Below are 23,105 nucleotides of genomic sequence, written 5' to 3' on the forward strand. Positions count from 1 at the left end.
GGGTGTTTGATACTCCCTGACATCAGTCAACATCATTTGACTGCCTGAATGATAAATTCCTTTTAGGCACCTGTTTACTGAGGACATGTAGCAGGTACTAATGGAGGCAAGAAAGCCTGCTGCTGGAAAAGTTATATATTAGCAAATGGAAAGTTTTATAGTTGGTGCCAACAACATACCTAGCACCCATTTAGGGCTAGATGTTCTCTAGCTCTACATTACTTGTATAAGTTACTATCCTATGCCCTTTTTTAGTCCTCTGTCAAGGTCCATTTATTTGCTATTTCAGCATGTCTGCTCATGGATCATTTTGTCTCAGTGTAGTCTCATGTCACAATGCTCTTGAAACAGACTATATATAAGAGACCTCCAGCAAAAATGGAGGCCTATCCTTAGGAACTTAATTTTAATTTAGAGAAGCTAACAGTTTCTCCATTTGAACCAGCTAATCTAGCTGACTTGAGGTTCTTAACATGGAAAACTGCTTTACTGATTGCTTTGATCTCTACAATAAGAGTATCTGAGTTGCAAGCTCTTAGGTTGAGTCAGCCCTATCTCATTGTTCATAGGGACAGAGTTTCTTTGAGAGCTGATCTTTCATTTATCCGTAAAGTAGAATCAGAGTGTACTTCAAGCCAGACTGTCCATCTCCCCATTTCTTGAACCTAAAAATGAGGGAGAAAGGGTACTCCATTCCTTGGATGTCCACAGACAGCTCAGGATCAACAGTTCTTTTCTTGTGAAGGTTAAATTGAAAGGATAACCTGTGTCAAAGCTGGTTGTCTAAGGCGGTTACCTTTTGTTATACTCACCATACCAAAACAATTTAGGCAGGGTCAAGGTCTACTTTACCACTGCCTTAGCTTAACCTATGGCTGTAGGAAAGTACTGGAATCTAGAAGTATTCTAGAAGCTGCTACTTGGTCCTCTGTGCATACTTGTACAAAGCACTATAAGCCTGATTTCCTACTCTATGTCCAGATCCAGCTCTGCTAGGACTATTCTCCAGGGGCTGCTGGTCTCTTCACCTTCCACCTCCCAAATGTTATTTGAGGTAATCTACCCATATGGCTACTGTAGCAGTGATCGATATGATAGTGGGTCCGGTTTGTTCCCCTTCCCATACTTGAGAGCAGGGACACTCCAAAACTTAGAAACTTCAGAAAACTTGACTGCTATCACCTCCACAACCTCTCTGCTTCTATCCAGATAATTACAACTGCTATTTTCAGCTACACACCACATAATTTTGTCCTGTAATCCTTTCAGTAGCACTAGCTATTGCTTTGTTAAGCAGACGAGTATTTGTAGTGCCATTGGTTGAACTCTGCTACTGGCAGCTGCACTGTATCCCCCCCATGACTTCCATGTTATTCTTACCTTTTTTTTCTCCTCCCCTACCATAGTGCTTAAATTAGGCTGCATGTAAACTTATTTTACCTCTCCCCTCCCCATTTTGTTAGTTACATTCCTTCCTTGTTAAATGTCTATATAGTAGAGTATCTCCCTAGTCTAAATTCTGCTGATGTATGCCTGCTTCTTTTGACTTTTGTATTTCTCCTAATTTCTGCCTGTTCCTTTTGACTGTAGGACTCGCTCATATTTAAGTACCTATCATCCTGTTCCCAGGTCTTTTTTATTGTTTTGTGTGGATACTGTGCCCTTCCTCTCTCCTGCTCTTCCATCTGTGTTTTTTATCCTTTAATAACGCCCAGTTTATCTACTTTCTGTGCTTCCCACCACTGCTTATTCCTTCCCTAACCTGCTCTCCTTCTCTACCCTATCCTGCTGTGCTGTTATACCTTCCTATACCTCAGATTGTCTCCCTCTGCCTTAAATCCATACTCTTCTGTGTCTCTGTATCCTGACTCACCTTCATAGCTCACTGATTGTTTTTTATAGTCTCTCACTCTGGGTGTCAACCCACTCCGTTCGCTCTTCTCCCACCCACCCCCATATCATTTATTTTATACATAACCACTTGTCACCTCCTCCCCAACACTGCACCTCACTTCCTGCCTCTATCAGAAAATCCCTCCCACCTCCCCCTCTCCTATTACACCTCCATTCAGATGCACCTGCAAATATCACCCTTGTATACATCCCACCTTTTCTTAAACTAATTAACATGTACTGCACACATCCAACCCAACTACTAAAAACATCCATCTACACACTAATAGTCTTCAACCTACTCCTTCTTTCCAATCTGTCCTCCTATCACACGCAACTTGATAACCATACCCCATCCCCATGGCAAATAGAATACACAGCTAATCTCATTAAACTAAAAAAAACTTCCCTAAATCACCATCCGACCTTACCACACCTCAGCCTTTCCCTTACTCATGCAACAAACCAACCTTAAAAACTAACCCTCTCTCTTCACAAAAACAAACTAAAATAATTCACAAATTTCCAAACTCTATCTACACCTACTCCAAAAACTCACTTGCAGTGGAGATGTCCACCCCAATCCAGGACCCAAAACACCAGTCAATCCTAACTCAAATCAGCTAAATCCCCTATACCACAGACCATCCTCATATCTCTGCTTCCTAAACATTAATGTTAGAAGCATACTTAAGAAAATCCAGGACCGATATGCCATATTGGCACTAATCAAACCAGATATTGTTGTGTTAACTGAAACATGGCTCAAACCAAAACATCATGATTATGAGATTACCACCCCTGGCTACAATATTATCTGCAAAGACAGAGTAGAGAAAAAGGGAGATGGTGTTGCAATAATATTCCAAAACCACCTCACAATAGAACAACTAGATTACAACACCCAAGATGACAAGATGTGGAACTAATCCTTGCCAGATTAAAAATAAACTCCAATAAACACATAGTTATTGCAGGTGGCTACATCCCACCAGGCAATAATATCACTTGAATGGAAAACCTGCTTAATTGGATGTCCATCTCCATTCCACATGAAACCATATTATTAGGAGACTTTAATATTGACTGGCTCAACTGCTCCAGCCATAATCCCACTGCCTTTATAAACCTTCACAGGTTTACCCGAACTATAACCATCCCCACTAGAATTGACAAAACATCCAATCACCAGTCCAACTTGGACTGGATCCTGGTATTTGACCCCAATTTTACACAGCAATCTGGCTGTGTTCCAGATACCCTAAGTGACCATCATCCTACCTACCTAATTAGGAACAAATCCCAAACCATCAGCCAACCTATCCTCAGAGTAGTTCATGACAAAAACACCTTCATACCTACTAACTTAATCAGTGCACTAAAACACTGCAACTGGACTCCCCTAAAGCAATTATCTCTAGACAAAGCAGTTGAATACTTCAACACAACCTTCCTAAAAATCCTAGACCAATATGCACCCTCCCGAACCATTAGAATAAAAACTAATTATGCCCCATGGCTAACAAATCCCACTAAAACTATAATGAAAGAAAGGGACAACACCTGGTCTCAATATCAAAAAAACAAAACCACTACCTTAAGACAAAATTACCTACAGCTCCAGAACAAAGTCAAAAAACATATCAAACTAGACAAATCTAACTACTATCAAAACCTACAAGAAAAATATGCTCATAATCCCAAAAAATTCTGGAACACAATAAATTGTATACTGCACCCAGGAAAGTCCACTCCACCAACCCCTGTGCTACCAAATAATCATGAAAACATACCCACACAATTTAATAGATTCTTCACTGAAACAGTCCAGGCCCTTGCCAATGCCCAGAATAATAATACTACCCGCCCCACACCAATAACTACCGCAACCCACCCCAATACACAAAACAATGCCCCCAGTTTTCAACTTCACCCAGTGTCCACCAAGGCAATTTCTAAACTCCTTAAGAAACTTAAACTAACCACTCTAGCAGCTGATAAGCTACCAGCAGACTTCCTTCAAATATCAGCTGAAGCTATAGCCTATCCAGTCTCCATTCTCATTAATAGATCTCTGTCAGAATACAAAGTACCAGCCTCTTGGAAAACCTCCCATATCATCCCACTGCACAAAGGAGGTAACTCCTTAGAACTTACCAACTATCGCCCTATAGCTATCTTACCTCCATTATCAATATTATTAGAAAGAGTAGTTCATACTCAACTTATGCAATACCTCCAGAATAACAACCTACTCTCCATATCCCAGCATGGCTTTAGACCTTCCCACACCACCACAACAGCATTATTATCATTTACCAACATAGTTAACCACCACAGAAACAAGGGTCTATTTACTTCTTCCATATTCTTAGACTTATGAAAAGCCTTTGACATGGTTAACCACAACATGCTTCTTGCAACTATCTACCCTAAATATAAGTCCCTCCGCTGTATCATGGTTTAACAGCTATTTGTCAGATCGACAGCAAGATGTCCTATGGCAAGACCAATTGTCCCCCCTGCTACCAGCAACTATAGGAGTCCCTCAAGGGTCTATCCTCGGCCCTCTGTTGTTGGTCTATCCTTGGCCCTCTGTTGTTTTCCCTATTTACTAACCAGATATCTTCATCCTTGTCAACTGCCTCAGTAGTACAATATGCTGACGACACCACCCTTATATGTGCTGCCCCCACCCTAAGTGAACTACAAACCCTTACCCAAAACACCTTCACCCTAGCTGAAACCTGGTTCACTAACATCAAACTTCTTCTTAACCCCCCCCAAAAAAAAAACTAATTCTCTTTGGCCCAGGTAGTTCTCCTCCCCTGAGCAACAACTTCATCATCAACTCCAAAGAAAACATTCAAATTAGTCCAACCACAAACGCCAAATTGCTAGACATAGAGATAGACAATAACATGAAATTCAACATCCACATAGCACAAACCATCAATAAAGTTAATAAAAAGATAGGCCTCCTCCACAGGAACAAACAGTTTATGACTAAACATACCAAGTCACCATCGCTAGGACTCATCTCCTAGCCACCCTCCTCTATGCCTCTCCCATCTTGATTAATCTATGCCAAACCGAACTGAAGAAAATGGAATCTTGCTATAATAAGATTGCCAAGTTTGCATCTGATGCTTCTTACAGGTCCCACTACTGTCTATCCCTAAAACAGCTTAACTGGCTTGAGTTGCCTCATATACTCATGCTCAATCAACTCTCTGTAGCTCACAAGCTCTACTGTCTCCCAGAGTTAACCCCAGCACTTCAGCATTTAATACAGCCCCACATTCCCACTAGAGCCCTGCGATCTAACAGCCTGAATCTAATAACTGTCATCCAACATAAAAACAATGCTGGTAAATCACTCTTTGCCAGCACCATTGCCAAAACCTGGAACACACTGCAATCCATATAACTTCTAGCACCTCCTTCAATCATTTCACAAAACTCCTTAAAACCCACTACTTAACTAACTTGCTATACTCATGTTACACTCCAGGTTAAATCTAATTGTGTCACATGTTCAGATAAGTATAAACAGATTTGCCCTAAAAAGCTTGTAAACCCAGATACTGGTTAAAAAAAAAAAAAAAAAAAAAAAACTTTATTTTTTTTAGGTTTTTGACTATGTATCTCAATGTTTTTACTATGTACCTCAATGACTGTCTACTGTACTAACTAAACTGGTAACTTCTAACCTATTATATATTAAAATCAATTGTATGTTCTATATTTTGTTCTCTCGTGTTCTGTATTCTATTGTACTGTAGAGCTTTTCTCCCCGGACCTCTGCTGAAAATGGAGTCGGACTTTCCCGGTAAACAAATGTAAATAAATAAAGTAAGTAAATAAATAAATATGATGAACAAAGTACTGTTGTGTACGTAAAACTTGCCGTAAGAGTAGATGTTCAAATGATCATTGCTGCAGTAGCAACTTTCTTCCTCCCTCCCTCCATCACCTTGTTTTTTGTGTGTGTGCTTATTCCAGGGTCTGGAAGTATATTTGTTGTTGTTTCTTCTTTCAGAGCTTAGCCCACCTTTCTGTGCTGGCAGGAAAGCTCTGAAGGGCTTTGCACCCAAAGTTCTCTTTTAGCTCAAGCTCAAGCTGCTGAAGTATTTGGGCACGTGGAAAATGCCCTGCAGCTTTAGTAGCTGACTGGCTGTTGTATTTGTGGCTGGATATAACCGCATATAGCTAAGGCTTTTGCAGCAGTGAGCATTTAAACATCTCTAAGTTTTACACAACTACTTTTCTCGCTATGGAGGAATATAGTTGGGAGATAGTGTGGTATATTTCATAGAATATTATTTTTCCTAGGTTTCTGACATTGAAAAGAGGTACTTTAAACTCTTACAAATAGATTCACCCAGGCATACTGCAGTAGCTCCGGTGTTCAATGCTGTTTTGGACACTTTCTCTTCAATTTTGCAAGCCTCTGATTCCCAGTCTCCTGTCCCTAAGATGCTTGGCAGGTTCTTTAAAGTCCCTGAAGTTCAAAAGTTTTTGTATAAATGTCCTGCCTCTGATTTACCTGGCCACTGACATATAATCTGAATTACTGTCCTCCTCTAAACTTCTACCTTCTTATGAGGACAGTCATGCTATGGTAAGGTATGGGGAAAGTGTATACCTCTGCTACCAGAGCTTTCTATGCCATTAACTTCCATACCCACGTGACCAAGTATGTACTGGCTCTTCTTTCTAAACTTGGGGTCATTCTGGCTGATATGCCTAATTCTGAGGCAAAGTCTTCTTTGATCTCCATTTAGAGTTGCACATGTCAGGTGGCATGTCATTTTGTCAAGTGCAGTTATGATATGTAAATTCATCCTCTAGGGCAGTTGCATCAGGTTCTGTGATGAGGAGATATTCTTGACTTTGCTTACTGGCTCTGCTTGAAGACAACAAAGCCAGATTACTGGATTCTCCCTTAGATAACCAGGATTTATTTTGCTGTATAGCTGCTGAGCTTTTTAAGACTGTACAGGATAAGAGTAAACTCATGCAGGATCTGAAACAGATATTCCTTTCTCCAGTCCCTGAGTTCTACAGAAATTATAATTGTAAGTCTCCTTTTGTCTATAAGCAGCAGAGACAATCCTTCCTGGGGTAAGCGGCTTTCCAAGAGAGTTTTTCCTGACAAGCCTCTGAAGGGTTCTAAGAGTCAAAAACCTTCTTTCCTTCACAAATCTACTTCCATTTGACATTCAACCATTTCTGCCCCTTGGTCAGATCCTTCTGCCCTCAGGTTGAATCTGTCCTGTCCAGCAAGTAATAACCACATACTCTTGGGTACTTTCCATTATCCAACATAGTTATTTTATGGTATGGAAGTCCCTTCCTGCATTCTCAGGCCTTCCTCAGCCTCCTCCTTGCCAGTACCTTCATTTTCCTTTGGTCCTTCAGGATCTTTTAGAACATGGAACCATCCAGCCAGTTCCTTCTTCTCAGCAGGGCACAGGTTTTTACTCCAGGATGTTTCTGATTCACAGGAAAGAGGGGCCTTGGAGGTCCATTCTGTATCTCTGTTGTTTCAACACATTTCTAAAGGTTCCTTCCTTCAGGATGCTCTCTTTCCAGATGCTTTTTATGTGTTGCTTCCTCAAGCTTTTCCAGTGTTACTGGATTTGAAGGACACTTAACCTCTACATTCATGTTCATCCTCTGTTTAGGAAGATTTTAAGTTTCTCTGTTTCCTCCATACATTGTCAGTTCTCTGCTTTGGCTTTTGGTCCTTCTATGGCTGCAAGGGTCTTTGCCAAATGTGTAGGCCTTGTAGTAGCCTTCTGAAGACTTCAGGGAATTCAAATCTTCCCTTATATGGATGTGTTCTTGATTCAGGCCCCCTCTCAGCAGCTTCTACTTCAGGATTTACACTTCACTATGCTTCTTCTCTGTAGTGTAGGGTTCACTCTAAATCTCATAGTCTGTGCTGACCTCTTGTCAGGATTAAGTGTTTCTAGAGTATGGGGTTTGGACCATACCTATTTTGGGTTTCATCCCTCCTCCCAGGGTCCTATCTTTCACTGTCTGTTTTCATTCTCTTCTCTCTCTTCTAGTCCTTCCTGCAAGGAAATGTCTCCAAGCTCTGGGATTCATAGCATCCACCAATCCCATGGTTCCCTTTGCCAGACCCCATATGAGGAAATTTCAATGGTATCTGAAGAATGTTTGGTTTCAGCAGTGTTATCCTTTTCCTGTTCTTCTCTTGCCTGGTCTCAAGCTTGAATTTCACTGGTGGATTTACCAGGTTTTCAAATTCCTCTTCCAATTCAGGAGCTGTACACTGATGCTTCCGACCAGGGTTGGGGAGCTTCATCCAAAAAACTTACAGTCCAGGAGCTTTGGTCTTCCCAGCAACTTTCAGACCATATCTACATCAAGTTGTGTAGAGCTCTGTTTCTGGTGCTTTTGGGTTTCCACTCCCTTTGAATCCCAGGTCCTGTAAGGATTTTCACAGTCATGTTGTACATCAACAAGCAAGGGGGCACAAAATCTTACCTTCTTTGCAGGCTGGCTTTTCAGGCCTGGGGATTTTGTGGTCCACTGTCAGTTGTTTCTTCAGGCAGTTTGCATTCCCTTAGAGCACAGTCTCGTGGCAGACACTTTGAGCAGATCCTCACGAATGGATGCTTCATGGGGGGGGGGGGTGTTCCCTGACTTTGTACATTGATGGAGTACTCCTCTGGTAGATCTTTTTGCCTCCCCTCTAAAAAGACAACTTCCCAAGTTCTGTTGCAGAGTTAATTCCTCTGGTTTGAAGAGTAGATGCCATGTCTTTTTTTTCTGGGGGGGCAGGTGGATGTTTCTTTATGTCTATCTCCCTCTTCCTCTACTACCAAAAGTCCTGCACAAGATCATGTGGGACAGGTCAAAGATTTTGCTGATGACTCCCTTTTGGCCCAGTCAGTACTGGTTCCTCCTTCTGTTATATCTGGCCTTTGTGGCAATCATCACAGGTTACCTCACAGAATGGATCTCACGCAAAGCAAGGGATCTCTCATTCCCCATTTACATGCCCTCTCTTCAGCTGACTCCTTGGGTGATAGGGTTTTGATTCCTTTTCTGAAGACGTGCTTAGGGTTTTACATGAAGCCAGAAAACCCTGCTGCTAGGAAATCCTATGTGGCTAAATGGAAGAGATATTCTGTTTGATGTCTAAAGCATGAACTGGACCCTTTTTCTGTGGATTTCCCTATGGTCCTTTCTCATTTGTATGAGTTGCTCACCCCTGGACTGGCATATTCATCTGTTAAAGCTCATTTGTCAGCAACTTTTGCTTGTCTGCCTTTAATCCACCCCTTGCTTCTTGTTTTGAAGTCAAACAATTTTAAAAGGCATCCTTCCTATTAGACCCACAAGAAAGGCTGTTCCTCCTCCTTGGGACCTTAATTTTGTTCTTGAGAAGTTTTCAGTTTCCCTTTGAGCCTGCAGTTTCCTTTTCCTTGTTGCACTGTACTTGGAAGACTGTACTGTTGGTGGCTCTTAATTCTCCTAAGAGTCTCTGAACTTCAGGCATTTGTGGCAGTTCCACTTTTTTCTTTTTCTTTTTGCAAGGATAATATATCTGTCTTTGTTCTAGTTCTTCTTTTATGCCAAAGGTGGTTAATGATTTGGCCTTGAATCAGATAATTCATTGTCCCCTTTTTCCCCTCTCTGCAGAATGCTAGTGAGAGGATTCTTCACACTTTGGATTTACATAGCTCAGATATTACTTGGACAAAATGAAAGACAGCCCGAAGTCTGGGCAACATTTTGATGTGGTATTGTTTCTGTACATTCCTCAAAGGATCCTGTTTTGGGCTTGGCCTTTGGGGCTTTCAAAAGAGTACTGTCAATCCAGGAAGCAGACATACCTTTCAAGGTTGGATCCATCCCTCCCTAATAAGATTTCCCCGGGTCCTGAGCCTGCTTATCTTATCCTGTCAGCACAGCCAGCATCAAAAAGCCTTGAGCCCATCCTAGTTGAGGAACCCCCTTCAGCCTCCAAGCCCTCTCCGGAACATCCCACTAGAGAGGTGGGTTGAAAACGCAAGTGTAAAAGGAGGCACATTGATTCCTCACAGGAACTGCTCACAGAAGATACTGACCTCAATGAGGGGAAAAAATATCCCCTAGATCCCGTCTTAAGGACGTCTTGTTCTGGGAAATTTTATAACTACTCAGACCGAAAGGGGAGTAGTCCATTGAAACACTGTCACAAGAGGAGTCAGTATTACTCAAGTATTTTGGAACTGGCCCCACTCCTTCTTGAGTGGTCCCTCCCACAGACGACATGGTAGACTTACTCTCTGTAAGGGCATAGAATGAACCAGATGAAGTCTAGCTAGTTCCCACAAACCCAACAAGTTTCTAGTGACACTAGAAACCCAACAAGTTTCTAGAGTCACTGAAATAATGTCTTCAGTAGAGCAAATGCTCTTCATTAGATTCTGTGATGGTGGCGGAGGCCACCAAGAAGGAACTGGTCAAAGAGAGTTCCATTGTTCATCCACCAAACAGGGAGTGTCATGTGTTGGACATATTCGGAAAGTGAGTTTAAGCTTCAGTGACCTTCATCATCAGAGTACTGAACTACACATCACACATTTTCAGAGGATTTGACTAAAGAGCTTTCCAAAGCTCTCTCAGGATTCCTATCGGACGAGCAGAGGAAATCCATCTACTCACAGCTGACTATCTTTCAGTCCTTATCTAACATCCCAATAAGTCTTCATTCCAATGCCACAGAAGACATTTCTAGAAAAGTGGGCACCAGCATAACTGTTAGGAGACGTATGTGGATGTGATTTTGCAGAACACTTCAAAATGTCCCATAATGTCCTTTATGATGGATTGACATTGTTCAGTCTGAAAGTGAAAGAAACACTTTTTAGGAATGAACAAGATGGTAAAACCCTGTTTGCCATAATAATCCAGTTTTCTGCTCTCTAGAGAACCTTCTGGAGAAACCAAAAGGGTGGGAGGAAACTTTGTTCTGTCCTTTCCGATACTTCTGGAGAGAGACCCCTTCCTGGCAGCTGAGTGAAGAACTCTAATGGTGTAATGGTGAACATCACCCCGCAGGATAGAGGTAGTCTACAAAACCAGGGCTTTCTGAGTCCCATCTCCAAGAAGGCTATACCAGCACTCCTGAACATTTGCTCGACTGCTGCTCTTTGGAGGCAGACTGGGGGGGGGTGCTTATCCCTTATATCTGCTTGGAAATCCAACACTCAAGATGTCTGGGTGCAAAGGATAATAACCAGAGTCTACTTTATTTTTCCTCCTGTACCTACAAAGAAACTTCCCAATTCTCCAGCCCCAAAAAGGGAAGAAGCTGCTTCAGAAATAAGAAAGCTTCTATAAAATTGAGTCATCCAAGAGGTCCTACCGAAGCAAAGAGAAGCCAGAATTTACTCAAGATTATCTTTAGTGCCAAAGAAAAATGGGATACTTAAGGGCAGTGTTGGACTTAAATCATCTGAACAAATTTACAAGAGAAATGAAATTCCAGATGGTCATGGTACAATCTATTTTTCCTTTGCTAAGGAAGAAAGACTGAATGTGCTCGATCAACCTCCAGGATACATACTACCACTTAAAAATGGACAGTCAATCCAGGAGTGCAATGCTTCCATCTGGGAGCCAATCATTTCCAGTTCAGATTCCAGATCTTTGGTCTAACCACAGCCCCCACTTGTTCATCAAGTGCATGGCAGCTATTGCAGCTTGTCTCCCCTTGCAAGGGTTCTGGGTGTTTCTTTATCTGTATGATTGGCTCCTCGCCACCCCCTCCAGAGATCTACTTATTTAGACCAGGAACTTCTTGCTTATTCTTTCCTCAACTCTGGTAAACACAGTGAATACAACGATGTCCAAGCTTCAGCTCTTTCAGTCCTTGGAATTTATTGGAGCTGTCTTGGATACAAAAAACTTCAGATTGCCAAGCTCGCACAAGGCAGGATTTCAACAATTCACAAGCAACCCTTAACAGTGCTCTGTTATCAGAAGCCACCAGCACAAGATTGATCCTACATCTCCTAGGTTCCCTGGCAGCAGCAATTTACACTGATTCCACTGGCCAGATACTTCATGAGAGTTATACACTGGGTCTTGTCAGTCCAGTAGTCTATCAGATAACATCCCATGTCATTTCAAGTGTCACTCTGCAGATCTCATATTTGGAGATGGCTAGTTTCATCTATTGTGTTTTAGGGATGACCTTTTATACTACCTTCTACCCAGTACATGATGACCACAGATGTTTCCCACCTGGGGTGGGGCATTTCTTGAGAAGGACAATGCAAGGCATGTAGTCCCAACAGAAGTCAGTCTTCATATCAGCATTTTAGAGATGAGTAGTCTTAGCATTGCACGCTTTCCAGGACTGTCTTCCTTTGGGTGTGATATTGATCCATTTGGACAGTATGTCAGTGGTTTGCTGCATAAGCAAACAGTGTGGAACATGACCCTGCCACTTGTGTTGGAAGGCCATGAGACTGTGACAGTGGGTAATGTATTTTCACTGCTTTCTGACAGCAAAGCATATTTTGGAGAAGTCCAGTTTTCTAGCAGACAGATTGAGCAGATCTGTTCTCCTTCCTCACGAGTGGTCCCTCAATCCAGAAGTAGCAGAGCACATATTCAGATGTTGAAGTCAGTCATACTGAGACCTTTCTGCATTCCTCTATAATACCAGATGTAGCAGGTACTTTGCTCTGATCCACAGTTGGCCTTCTGGACTCCTTTATGACTTTTTCCCTACCCCTGTAATACCCACATTCCTGTAGAAAGCATTGTTGATAAAGGCCACAGTAATCCTCCTAGCCCCTTATTGGCCACAGCAGGTATGTTTTCCCTTTCTCTGGCTTCATCTAGTCCCCACCCTTCCTGGATGTTGGACTGTACTCCATATCAACTGTCTCGCCCATCAAGATCACCTAACCAGGATATCCAGTCTCAAACTAACCATATGCTTTCTCCAGTTCTCAGGCAGTCCAGGCTTTTTCCCTCAGTCATCCACATTTCAGCCACTTCTCAGTGACTGTTCACCAGGAAGCAGTGCAGAGCTCTCAACCCCCCCCCCCCAACACATTGCACCCAGGACAGTTACACCCTTTGCCCCACCCATGCTAAGCTACCGATACCAGGACTTCAGTAAGGTCTTTGACCTGATCTCACACAGGATCGGAAAATTGAATTAGTGGAACAGGATAAACCACTCCTGTGGTGTAGAGCAATAAAGCCCTTTTTACTGCCCAGCAAACCCAGGTTAATTAGCAGCTCAGGTGACTGATGAAGCAGCAGAGAAGGGATGAGAATTCTGAACTTAGATGGGGTGAAGTTCATTGATATGCTGCCTGGGGGGGTGTTTCAAAGACAGGAGTTGCCCTTGGACATTAACCCCCCCCCCCCCTGGAAGCACAGACAACCTAACAATGAGGTCTGAGGGGGTGAAAAAACAAGAAAAGATTTTGGAATAAGACTGCTGCCTGGTTAAATGTTAGCACACACAGAGTTGTGATATTGGGGCAATGTCATAAATTTGACTAGTAGAGAACTTCTAGGGTCTGCCCTTTGTCCAGTTGTGTTTATTGTAACATTTTGTAACTTGTTTACAAACTGTACATAAATGTATATAAAATCTTCTTTTCTGTCTGGGGGTAAAATTAGGATTATGAATATGTAAATACATTTGTATTATATTTAGAGTGGTGTGTATTACATTTGTTTTTGATGTTTGGATAAGGACACTACATAAGGAATCAGTTTCATAGTGCAAGAGAGTAGAGCAGTTTACTTTTAATGGCAGGAAAAACATTAAAATATATTTAAAGTTCTTCTTTCAGCTTTTCCTGGTTAGGGGTCGCCACAGCGGAGCTCCGGTCCGCTAATGATTGGCAGTAGATTTTTTACAGTGCCGAGGTGCCAACTCAACACCCAACCTTCAACGAAGGCATGCCCATTCACGCATGTCTTTCGAAGGCCACTTGACCGCGGGGAGGACATGCAAACTCCACACAGAAGGCGCTTAGTATGAACCTCTTAATCAGCTTGAGATTGCAGAGATATAGCTTCTGGCAGCACTGTTGACCTTGGTATATTTTGTGTCCCTGTCATCAGAGAACCATCTGAAGGGATAGGTTTGAGAGATCAGAGGCCATTTCACTTCTCTTCAGTGGTGGTGGAGATAGCAATTTCTGGTTCACTGTTTGGCTGAGATCATGGTAATAACTAAAAAGATTCCATAGACAATTGCGACAGCAGACATTCTACATAGCATGGCTGGAAAGTATCATTCAGATTTGCAGATTGAATCTGAATCTGCATTCTGAGGTTTACATAATGCCTACATTGTGATTCAAGCTATTTGTAGATTCCTTCCCAAGCAGAGATATCCTTCTTTGGGGAGGAGAAGGTTGTGTTTGTCCAACTTCATAACTGGTTGTGTCAGTGATCACAGACCAGGTAAAGAGGGGAGGACATGTGTAAATCTCATGTACGTGGTGCACAGAGGTCAACCCTTCCTCTACAAAAAAAAGTGAATCTTTTAAGGATACTGTGAAATGTCAACTCTGTGGCACAGATGTTTGTTTACTTTGTTTTAACATTTTTGTCTTTTTTATTGTTGAATTACTAATTGCAGAATTAGCTGCAAAAAAGTGCTTTAATGTTTTTTTAAATTATCTGAGATAGCAAGATAAGTATTTGATAATAATTTAAAATATTGCACAACAGATGTTTTTGAGAGCCATTGGAACATTGAAGTATATTGACTCTGTGTGTTCTGTATTTGTGTATCATTGAAGTAGTATCAGTCCAACCCTGTCTCTGAGAACCAGTCTCATATGAATTGATACTGATGTTTTTTTTTTTCCTGTTAGCATTGAGAAAAGCTTCGAAAAAGAAGAAATTTATTGAAGGAGGAACCCGAAAGCTAGTTCAACAAATCCCACTTGATCCCTCAGGCAGGCCTGTATTTCCTATTGTGTTGGGTGGACTTACAGTTTATAGCCTTGGTGAGGTCAGTAAATATGTTTAAATGTTAGTACTGAATGCAAAGTCATGTAACTTGTATCACTTTGCATGCATAAAATGGCTATTAAACCACTGGTATACTTTAAAGTAACACTTGGCAAAACTCACATCAGTCCTTGTGTATGTTTTTTTTTTTTTTGCATTAAAATAGAACATAAATTTCAGTGCCAGAAGTTTAATTAAGTTAGTTGAGAGGGCTTGCAGTTGGAGAGATTCATTGAGAGCATCTCCTCTTTCAGACAATGCCTTTGCTTACATGTAAGCTCTCTGCTTCAGCATGCCAAGTCACATTATACAACACAATATGGGTTTGTCTGTGGTGACTACACAAATGACTTTCATTTCTTCTTTCAATTGCTTTATTATGTCTGTTGTAAGAATCAAACTCTATGAAAGAGGTATGATAATGGCCACTTAGGCCCCAAACTTAGAATGCGTTTTCTTACTGCTACTGCACCAAGATCATTTGTTTGGATACTGTGAGACTGTTAATGATTCAAAAGTTTATTTATACCATTTTTCTCTGCTCTAATAGGGTTTCCTTGTCATGTGTAGGTCTGATAGAGAGTTGCTGGAATGTTGCAACTGTAAAACTCGTAGAGAAGGACCAAAGTTCTAATTTTGGTTATCCACTGAAGCTGACCCAAGATGTTTGTTGAACCTGAAAGAGTAGTGGTAGTCGATGTCCCTTATTGAACGTTATGTTATAAGAAAACATTTTTTTTTTTTGATGAGGTCACCATCACAAATGAAACTTGGTGCGTGCAGGTCATTTGTTCTGGTAGTTTCAGTAAATGTCTTCCTAGCAAAACAGCAAGTTTGAAGCCTAAATGGGTGATACAGTTTGTTATTGTCGGTGTGAAGCAGTGGGTCTGTAATGTATGTAGTTATGCATCTTTATAAGTACCGTCTGTTTTATTGGTGTCAATTCCGTACAGGCTTAATTATATGCTTATGTCACTGCCATGATATTTGTCTTGAGTACCAAGTCTATCTGCCATGACTGCTTATTTTTTTCTGCAGTAGGTATTGCAATTCTGTTTTCATATGTCCCCAGTTTGACATGGTTTTGAATTTTCTCTCACTCTCACCCTCACCGTGTATGCTGTTCCAGCTGGAGTATGATATCTCACCTGGTGATGGGGAATTCACTTAGCTTTTATGGTACTACAGTTTCTGATGTGCACACAGTTCAGATGTCAGTCCTAGCAGCTGTCCCAGGAAAATTCATGCATTTAATGCCTGAAATTCCAGCTCCTTCATTACTGCAGTTATGAGCTAACAAGTCATGACCCATACATATGCTACTTTTACTATATGGGAAGGGAGCCCATAGTGACACACTACTGTAAGTGTCAGTGCTTCATTGAAAAGTGAAGCTAGGCCTACATCAGCTCTGTGGAGGTGGTAGCTGTAGAGGATGTGCAGTACAATGATCAGCCCAGTCTTTGGATGTTGCTGCAGTAATGGGTGAATTTAAAGGCATTAGGGGGCAGGCATCATTAAAAACCTTAGCTGTTAAGTCCACCTACAAGACAGCCTTGTATTCCTCATAAACTGAGAGTTCCCCCTTAACTTTCAAAGCATCACACTCACAGCCATTATTGGCTGTTACTGAGTGGAGCACCTAAATAACCACCCTGTGTAGCACAGGGTGTATCCCAGTATGTACATTCCACTTTACCTCACTTGTGTTAAGAGTTTCTGGTGTGTGACCAAGCCTGGCCATCTCATATAGAGCAACCCCTTTCATTCTCCAGTGAAAGCTAAATGAATACATGAATGACTTTTATCAGCAGGTATTTTTGTTAACCAAACTAGAGCTTTTGAGACTGTCAGTGACAGGCTGCTACTGGGTAAGATGGTGATTCAGGTCGTAGCCTGCTGTAGGTCCCCAACCATATTCCAAGATTCTCACTCCACGTTCCTAAGCACCCTGGAAACTATTAGGGTCCAGTCCAACACTTTCATACTAGGTGATGTCAACTACCCCTCCATCAACTGGGAAAACTACTCATGCACCAATACACTGGCCCAACGCTTCCTGAAATTCATTAATTCCAATGCCCTGGTCCAGCTCATTCTTACCTCCAGTAGAGGAAGCAACATCGTTGACCTGATAATTACTAAAATGGGCAACCGTTGCTCTATACCAATAGCCAATTCCTCCCTGGTTAGATCCGACCACAAACTAATCACCATGGAAAGCCACATCTCACCCAAACCTCCCGCAAAGGTAACCACCATGAAAAACTTCTCCAAAGCTGACTTTGGGCTTCTAAAAACAGAGGTGGCTAACTTCACAGCACTCATGTCAATGGCAAATAGATGCATGGCTGCTGAATCATACACCGATGCACTGTACGAACACATACATAAATGCATGGAACTAGCCATACCCAACAGAACCAAAATGCTCTCCTCCAAAAAAGGAAGCCAATCTGGTGGTCCCCTGTCATTAATAAACTCTACAACAGAAGGAAGAAACTGTTGCAGAAAAAGGTGAAGTCCCAAGACTGGAAAAACTCCCTTATTAGCCTCAACAAAAAGTTGAGATCCCTCATCAAAACCTCTAAAGCCAGCTATGAAGGCAGAATTGCGGTAGACACTAAAAACAACCACAAAGCCTTATATAGTTATATCGAGAGTCTACATGGCAATACCCATGTTTGCTCGGAGTTACTGCACAGTGCTACCTCCTGTACTGAGCCAACAGATATTGCCAACATACTGGCCGACAGATTCAGAGCCAACTATACCCCTCTCCTTCCCCCAAAGGACCAATCACAGTACTGGAGGAATGCTAGGCACCCAGCATTACTGCAGCACAGGTTAAAGCTGCATTGTCCAAGGCCATGAATACAGCATCCATGGGACTGACAATATCTTTGGATATGTTCTACATGAACTACAAAGTGAACTGGCACCACATCTGTGTGCCCTGTTCAGTCACAGCCTCACCTCAGGCTTTGTCCCTACCGAATGACGCACTGCTACAGTCATCCCTCTCTATAAAAGGGGAGTGACTACAGATCCTGGGAATTATCTCCCCATTAGCCTGATGAGTCTGATATGTAATGCTATGGAGTGCATCATCATGGACCTAATTAACAAGGATATAGGGAATCTCCAAACTGTAGATCTCATGCAATTTGGTTTTGTGAAAGGTAGAATCATGCCTGCTCAACCTGGTTGACTTCTTTGAGTCAAGTCACCACAGTTGTGGATGAGGGCAAGGCAGTTCATACAGCCTACCTTGATCTGGCCAAGGCTTTTGATACCATTCCCCACTCAGGAATTATTGATAAACTCACCAAACTAGTCATTAACCCCTATGTCACTAGGTGGGTTGCAAATTGGCTCACAGATAGAACCCACGGTGTGAAAGTTGTGGACTCCGAGTCAGACTGCCCACCAGTCACGAATGGAGTCCCACAGAGATCGGTCCTGAGTCCTCTCCTGTTTGCTGTCTACTTCTCAGAAGTCCAGGCTAACACAGAGGGACTCTTTCTGACCAAATTTGCAGACGACTGCAAGCTGGGAGCCATTATTATCTCCCCAAGTGATGTAGACATCCTACAGAAAGGCCTCACTGAGACCAATGACTGGTGTTGAAACCATGGCCTTAAGCTTAATGCCAAATAATGCATTGTCATCCCTTTAAGGAAAAACTCAGATGTCCTTCAAGGATGCATCTGCAGTCCTAACAAATGGGTTGTCCTGCCTCAGGCAGCCCTTCGGTCGGCTGGATTCCAAAGTCTGGGTCTGGCCTCGGCTGATGTCGCACTTCACCCGACGTCATAGCTGCTGTCAATTGGGTATAAAGGCATCAGCCGACGCCATTTTCCCCAGTCTTTCTTGCCGCGTGGCGCCCGAAGCAGAAGCTGTTCGCAAGTGCCGGTCGGTCAGAACCAGAGATTGCTACTACCGAAGACTTCTAAAAAGCTAAGTACCCCGTTGGGGACTCTTTCTTGCCTCAGCCGATGGCAGAAAAAGTGAATAACTGTTTAACTTGTGGGAAACAAATACCTCATAAAGATTTCCACTCTTACTGCCTACCTTGCTTAGGCCCAGACCACGACGTAGCAGCTTGTCTAGCCTGTGCTTCCTTCAACCGACGGACACTTAGACTTAGACGTCGGTCGGAGTTTGCAGAGGAGTTTTTCGGCTCCGCTTTTGCTTACAACATGCCGTCGGAGACTCCGACTTCACAATTAGCAGAAAAGCGTAAGGAAAAGGACCGACACTCGCGGTCCGCGGTTTTGGCCGAAACCGCGGTTAAGCCAACCGCGAGTGTCTCGGTTTCGGCTGAAACCGAGTCTTCGGTTCTTCCTTCGGCCGAAAGCATGCCTCCTACTACCGAGGCCTCATCCAGCATGGCTGAATCTGCTACTGAATTTCCACCTGCTCTTACAGGTTCTCAGGATTTATCAGATACTATCCCTTTAGATATATCTACTCCTGCACGTGGAGCTGCTAGGCACCCTGCATCCATGTCAATTAAGGCTTTTTCTAGGGCTAAAGCAGCTAAATCTTCAAAGACCATGCCTGCTAAAACCCCCTCACACAGGCCTAGCTCTAGTACTCAAATGCTCAGTCTAGCAGAGGATCTCATTTCTTTGATCAGGGGATCCCAGCCTCACCCTGACAGGGCCTCTCATCCCCCTCCAGAGAAGAGGCCTAGAGCAGAGCCCCCTGAGCCAGTTTCTACAGATTACTCCTCTGATGATTCAGAAAACTCAAATCCTCCAGAAGGCCCTTATTCTCCATATGAGGACTCTGACGCAGAAGACTTCATTCCTTCTGCCTCTCCTCCTGAGGAATTTTCTTTTGGGGAAACTTTGCATGCTATGAGAGAACAATTTCAATGGCAGGGCCAGGATTTGACTCTAGGAAAAGGCTTAGGACCTTTTTACATTTGCCACAGCATAGGCCTTTAGCCATTCCTCCAGTACTTACAGTTGTGGATGATGCATTAATGATGCTTGTACTGCCCCTGACTCTCTTCCCCCGGCCCCTGCTAAGCCCGACAGATACTACAGGGTTCCGGACACACATTATCACTTGTATAAGGCTCCTATTGCAGATCCTGAAACTATTTCTCAAGGCCCCAAAGCTGTAGCAGCTGCCTCTGCCAAAAACCCCCTCCCCTCTGAAAGAGAATCTAGGGCTTTAGAGAGATGGGGTAAAAAAGTTTATACTGCTGCTACTCTTTCGGCTAGGGCCTTAAACTGTCAATTCCACATGATTCTGTATCAGGAATTTTTGTTAGATCATCTAACTAAAAAACTGTCCTCTCCTGAACCTTTAGACCGTAAGTCCCTTCAGGAATTGGTACATAACACTCAGCAGGTCAGTAATCATTCCTTAAAATGCGGCTATGATGCACTGGAGGCTTCCTTTAGATCAGCTATGACTGGTGCAGTGATCAGAAGGCATGCATGGTTAAAAGAGCAAACCTTACCAGACCATGTAAAGTCAAAGCTCCTAGATGCTCCCATGGAAAAACACAGTTTGTTTGGCTCCCCTGCACAGCAAGTGTTAAAGAAGGTGGAAGAAAAGGCAAAATCTGTCCAGACAGTCAAGGATTTCTTACAGGTCCAGCCTCCGAGGTTTAGTAGGAACTGGCCTTCCAAGAATTGGTCCTTTCCAGACACCACCAGAGCACAGAGAGGCAGAAATAGGCACCCAAGAGGCAGAGGTCAATCCAGAGGTGCCTACAGGGGACGTCAGTGGCAGCCTAACAACCACAGAAGTACTGCCACAGATCCAGCCACTACCACTTCCACAGGACAATCACAGTGACTTGGCTCTGAAACCGCCTACCAGGGAACAACTAGAAGCGCCCTTAGGCGGAAAGCTAGCCTTATTTTCAGTAAACTGGCATTACATTACAGGAGACAAATGGATTTTACAGACAATAGACAAAGGTTACAGGTTTCACTTCCATATTCTACCAAGGAAGAGAGGAATGCCAAACTTACCTCCAAACCAAAAGACAAACGCTCTAGAACAAATAGACCACTTACTAAGGATGAGAGCTATAGAAAAGGTACCATCTATGGAACAAGGACAAGGATTTTATTCCAGACTTTTCCTGGTACCAAGAAAGGAAAATCAATGGAGACCTATTCTCGACCTGTCCGCTCTAAACACATATCTCATTGTTCCAAAATTCAAGATGCTGACACTACAGCAACTTCTTCCCATGCTGGGCAAGGAGTCTTGGCTGGTAACTCTAGATCTCAAGGAGGCATACCTGCACGTCCCCATACGACCAAATTGCAGAAGATACCTCAGATTTCTTGCAGGATCAGAGCATTATCAATTCTCAGCATTGCCTTTTGGCTTATCTACTGCGCCCAGAGTATTCACGAAATGCCTGGCATCAGTAATTGCTCATTGCAGGCTTCAGGGAATTCAAATTTATCCATACCTGGACGACTGCCTGTTACAAGCGGACAACAAAAACAAATTAACAAAAGATTTGAGAAAGGTTATTCACCTATTGCAAGCCCTGGGATATACAGTCAACATGAAAAAGTCAAGGCTGATACCATCCCAAAGGATAACTTTCTTGGGTGCAGAACTGGACACATCAAACCAAATGGCATTCCTCACAGCAGAAAAGCAGAAGCAACTACCACTCTATTTCATGGCATTGACAACGCAGACCCAGCTTACAGCAAGGAAAGTCCTGCAAGCCCTGGGTTACATGGCATCCTGCATAATATTGATTCCACATGCCAGACTACATATGAGGAAGTTGCAATGGTACCTAAGGAATTTATGGTCTCAGCACAAGCACAGCCTAGAAACCCAAATTCCAATAATTCCATGCCTGAAACAAGAATTCCAGTGGTGGGCTCAGGCCTGTGAATTGAACAAAGGACTGCCCTTCCACAGGCCTCACCCAAACCAGACTATCACCACGGACACCTCAGACCTCGGTTGGGGGGCACACATGGTGGACAAGTGCATACAGGGCTTATGGACACAAGACCAGCTGAACCTACGCATAAATCAAAAAGAGATGCTGGCAGTAAAGCAGGCAATTCAGACATTCAGACCGTTTCTTCAACAGGGTCATTTGCTGATAAGGATGGACAACACCACAGTTATGTGGTATATCAACAAACAGGGAGGCACACATTCATATCCTCTATGCCGGATGGCAATGGACCTTTGGAATGTGGCCCTGAACCTCAACATCCAGCTCCAAGCCATATTTGTGCCAGGAAAAGAAAATATACTAGCAGACATCTTAAGCAGAACTACCACGGATGCCCACGAATGGATGCTGCATCCAGACATCTTCAAATCCATTACAAGGAAATGGGGACTACCAGAAATAGACCTGTTCGCATCCCCTCACAACCACCAATTGAAAAAATTCTGCACAAGGACATACCACCCACTTGCTTGGAAGGTGGACTCCTATCCTTCAGTTGGGAAAACCTGACAGCATATGCATTCCCACCTCTTCCTTTGATGCACAAAGTGCTACTGAAGATCAAAGAAGATCACCCAAGGATCATCCTGATAGCTCCAGACTGGCCGAGGCAGCATTGGTACCCGCTACTGAGGAGTATGTCTCGGGAACACGCATGGCCTCTACCCTAGTTCCTTTACTGCTAACACAGAACAACTTCAAAATCCTGCATCCAAACTTGAAAACACTGCAGCTAGCTGCTTGGAACATTACATAACACAAAATAACCCAGATTTATCTCAAAGGGTTAAAGACATTATCTTGGAGGCTCGCAGACCCTCAACAAGGAAAACTTACTCAGCAAAATGGAAAAGATACCTCATTTGGAGTGCAGCAAAAGGAGAAAATGTATCATTGGCAAACATAGCTAACATCCTGGAATATTTAGCAGAGCTTTTCCACAATGGCCTGTCTTACTCCTCCATTAAGATCCACGCATCAGCAATTTCAGCAGAATACAACATGGATCCTCCAGTCTTTTCTCATCCTCTACTCAGGCAGTTTCTGAGAGGAATTAAAAATGTAAAGCCACCAAGGAAGCCACCATTGCCTACATGGGACCTCAACTTTGTGTTAGAAAAATTGACACTCCCCCCTTTTGAACCAGCAGCAACAGCAGAATTACAGTACTTATCTTGGAAAACTGCTTTCCTGCTTGCAATCACTTCAGCAAGAAGGGTTT

The 23,105-nt window shown here is 42.9% G+C and overlaps 1 protein-coding gene across 6 annotated transcripts in view; it reads left to right on the plus strand.

Moving 5' to 3' along the window:
• The window catches only part of TBRG1 (transforming growth factor beta regulator 1), a 675,454-nt gene that overhangs the window by 374,447 nt on the left and 277,902 nt on the right, over positions 1-23,105 (plus strand). For all 6 annotated transcript variants that reach the window (XM_044080849.1, XM_044080848.1, XM_044080847.1 and 3 more), the window contains one exon: positions 14,778-14,917. In XM_044080849.1, the coding sequence (XP_043936784.1) occupies positions 14,778-14,917 (140 nt within the window). The remainder of the gene's footprint in view (positions 1-14,777; positions 14,918-23,105) is intronic.

The sequence above is a fragment of the Protopterus annectens genome, chromosome 8.part0 (genome assembly GCF_019279795.1).
Source record: "Protopterus annectens isolate FY-2018-M chromosome 8.part0, PAN1.0, whole genome shotgun sequence".
Taxonomy (NCBI): domain Eukaryota; kingdom Metazoa; phylum Chordata; order Ceratodontiformes; family Protopteridae; genus Protopterus; species Protopterus annectens.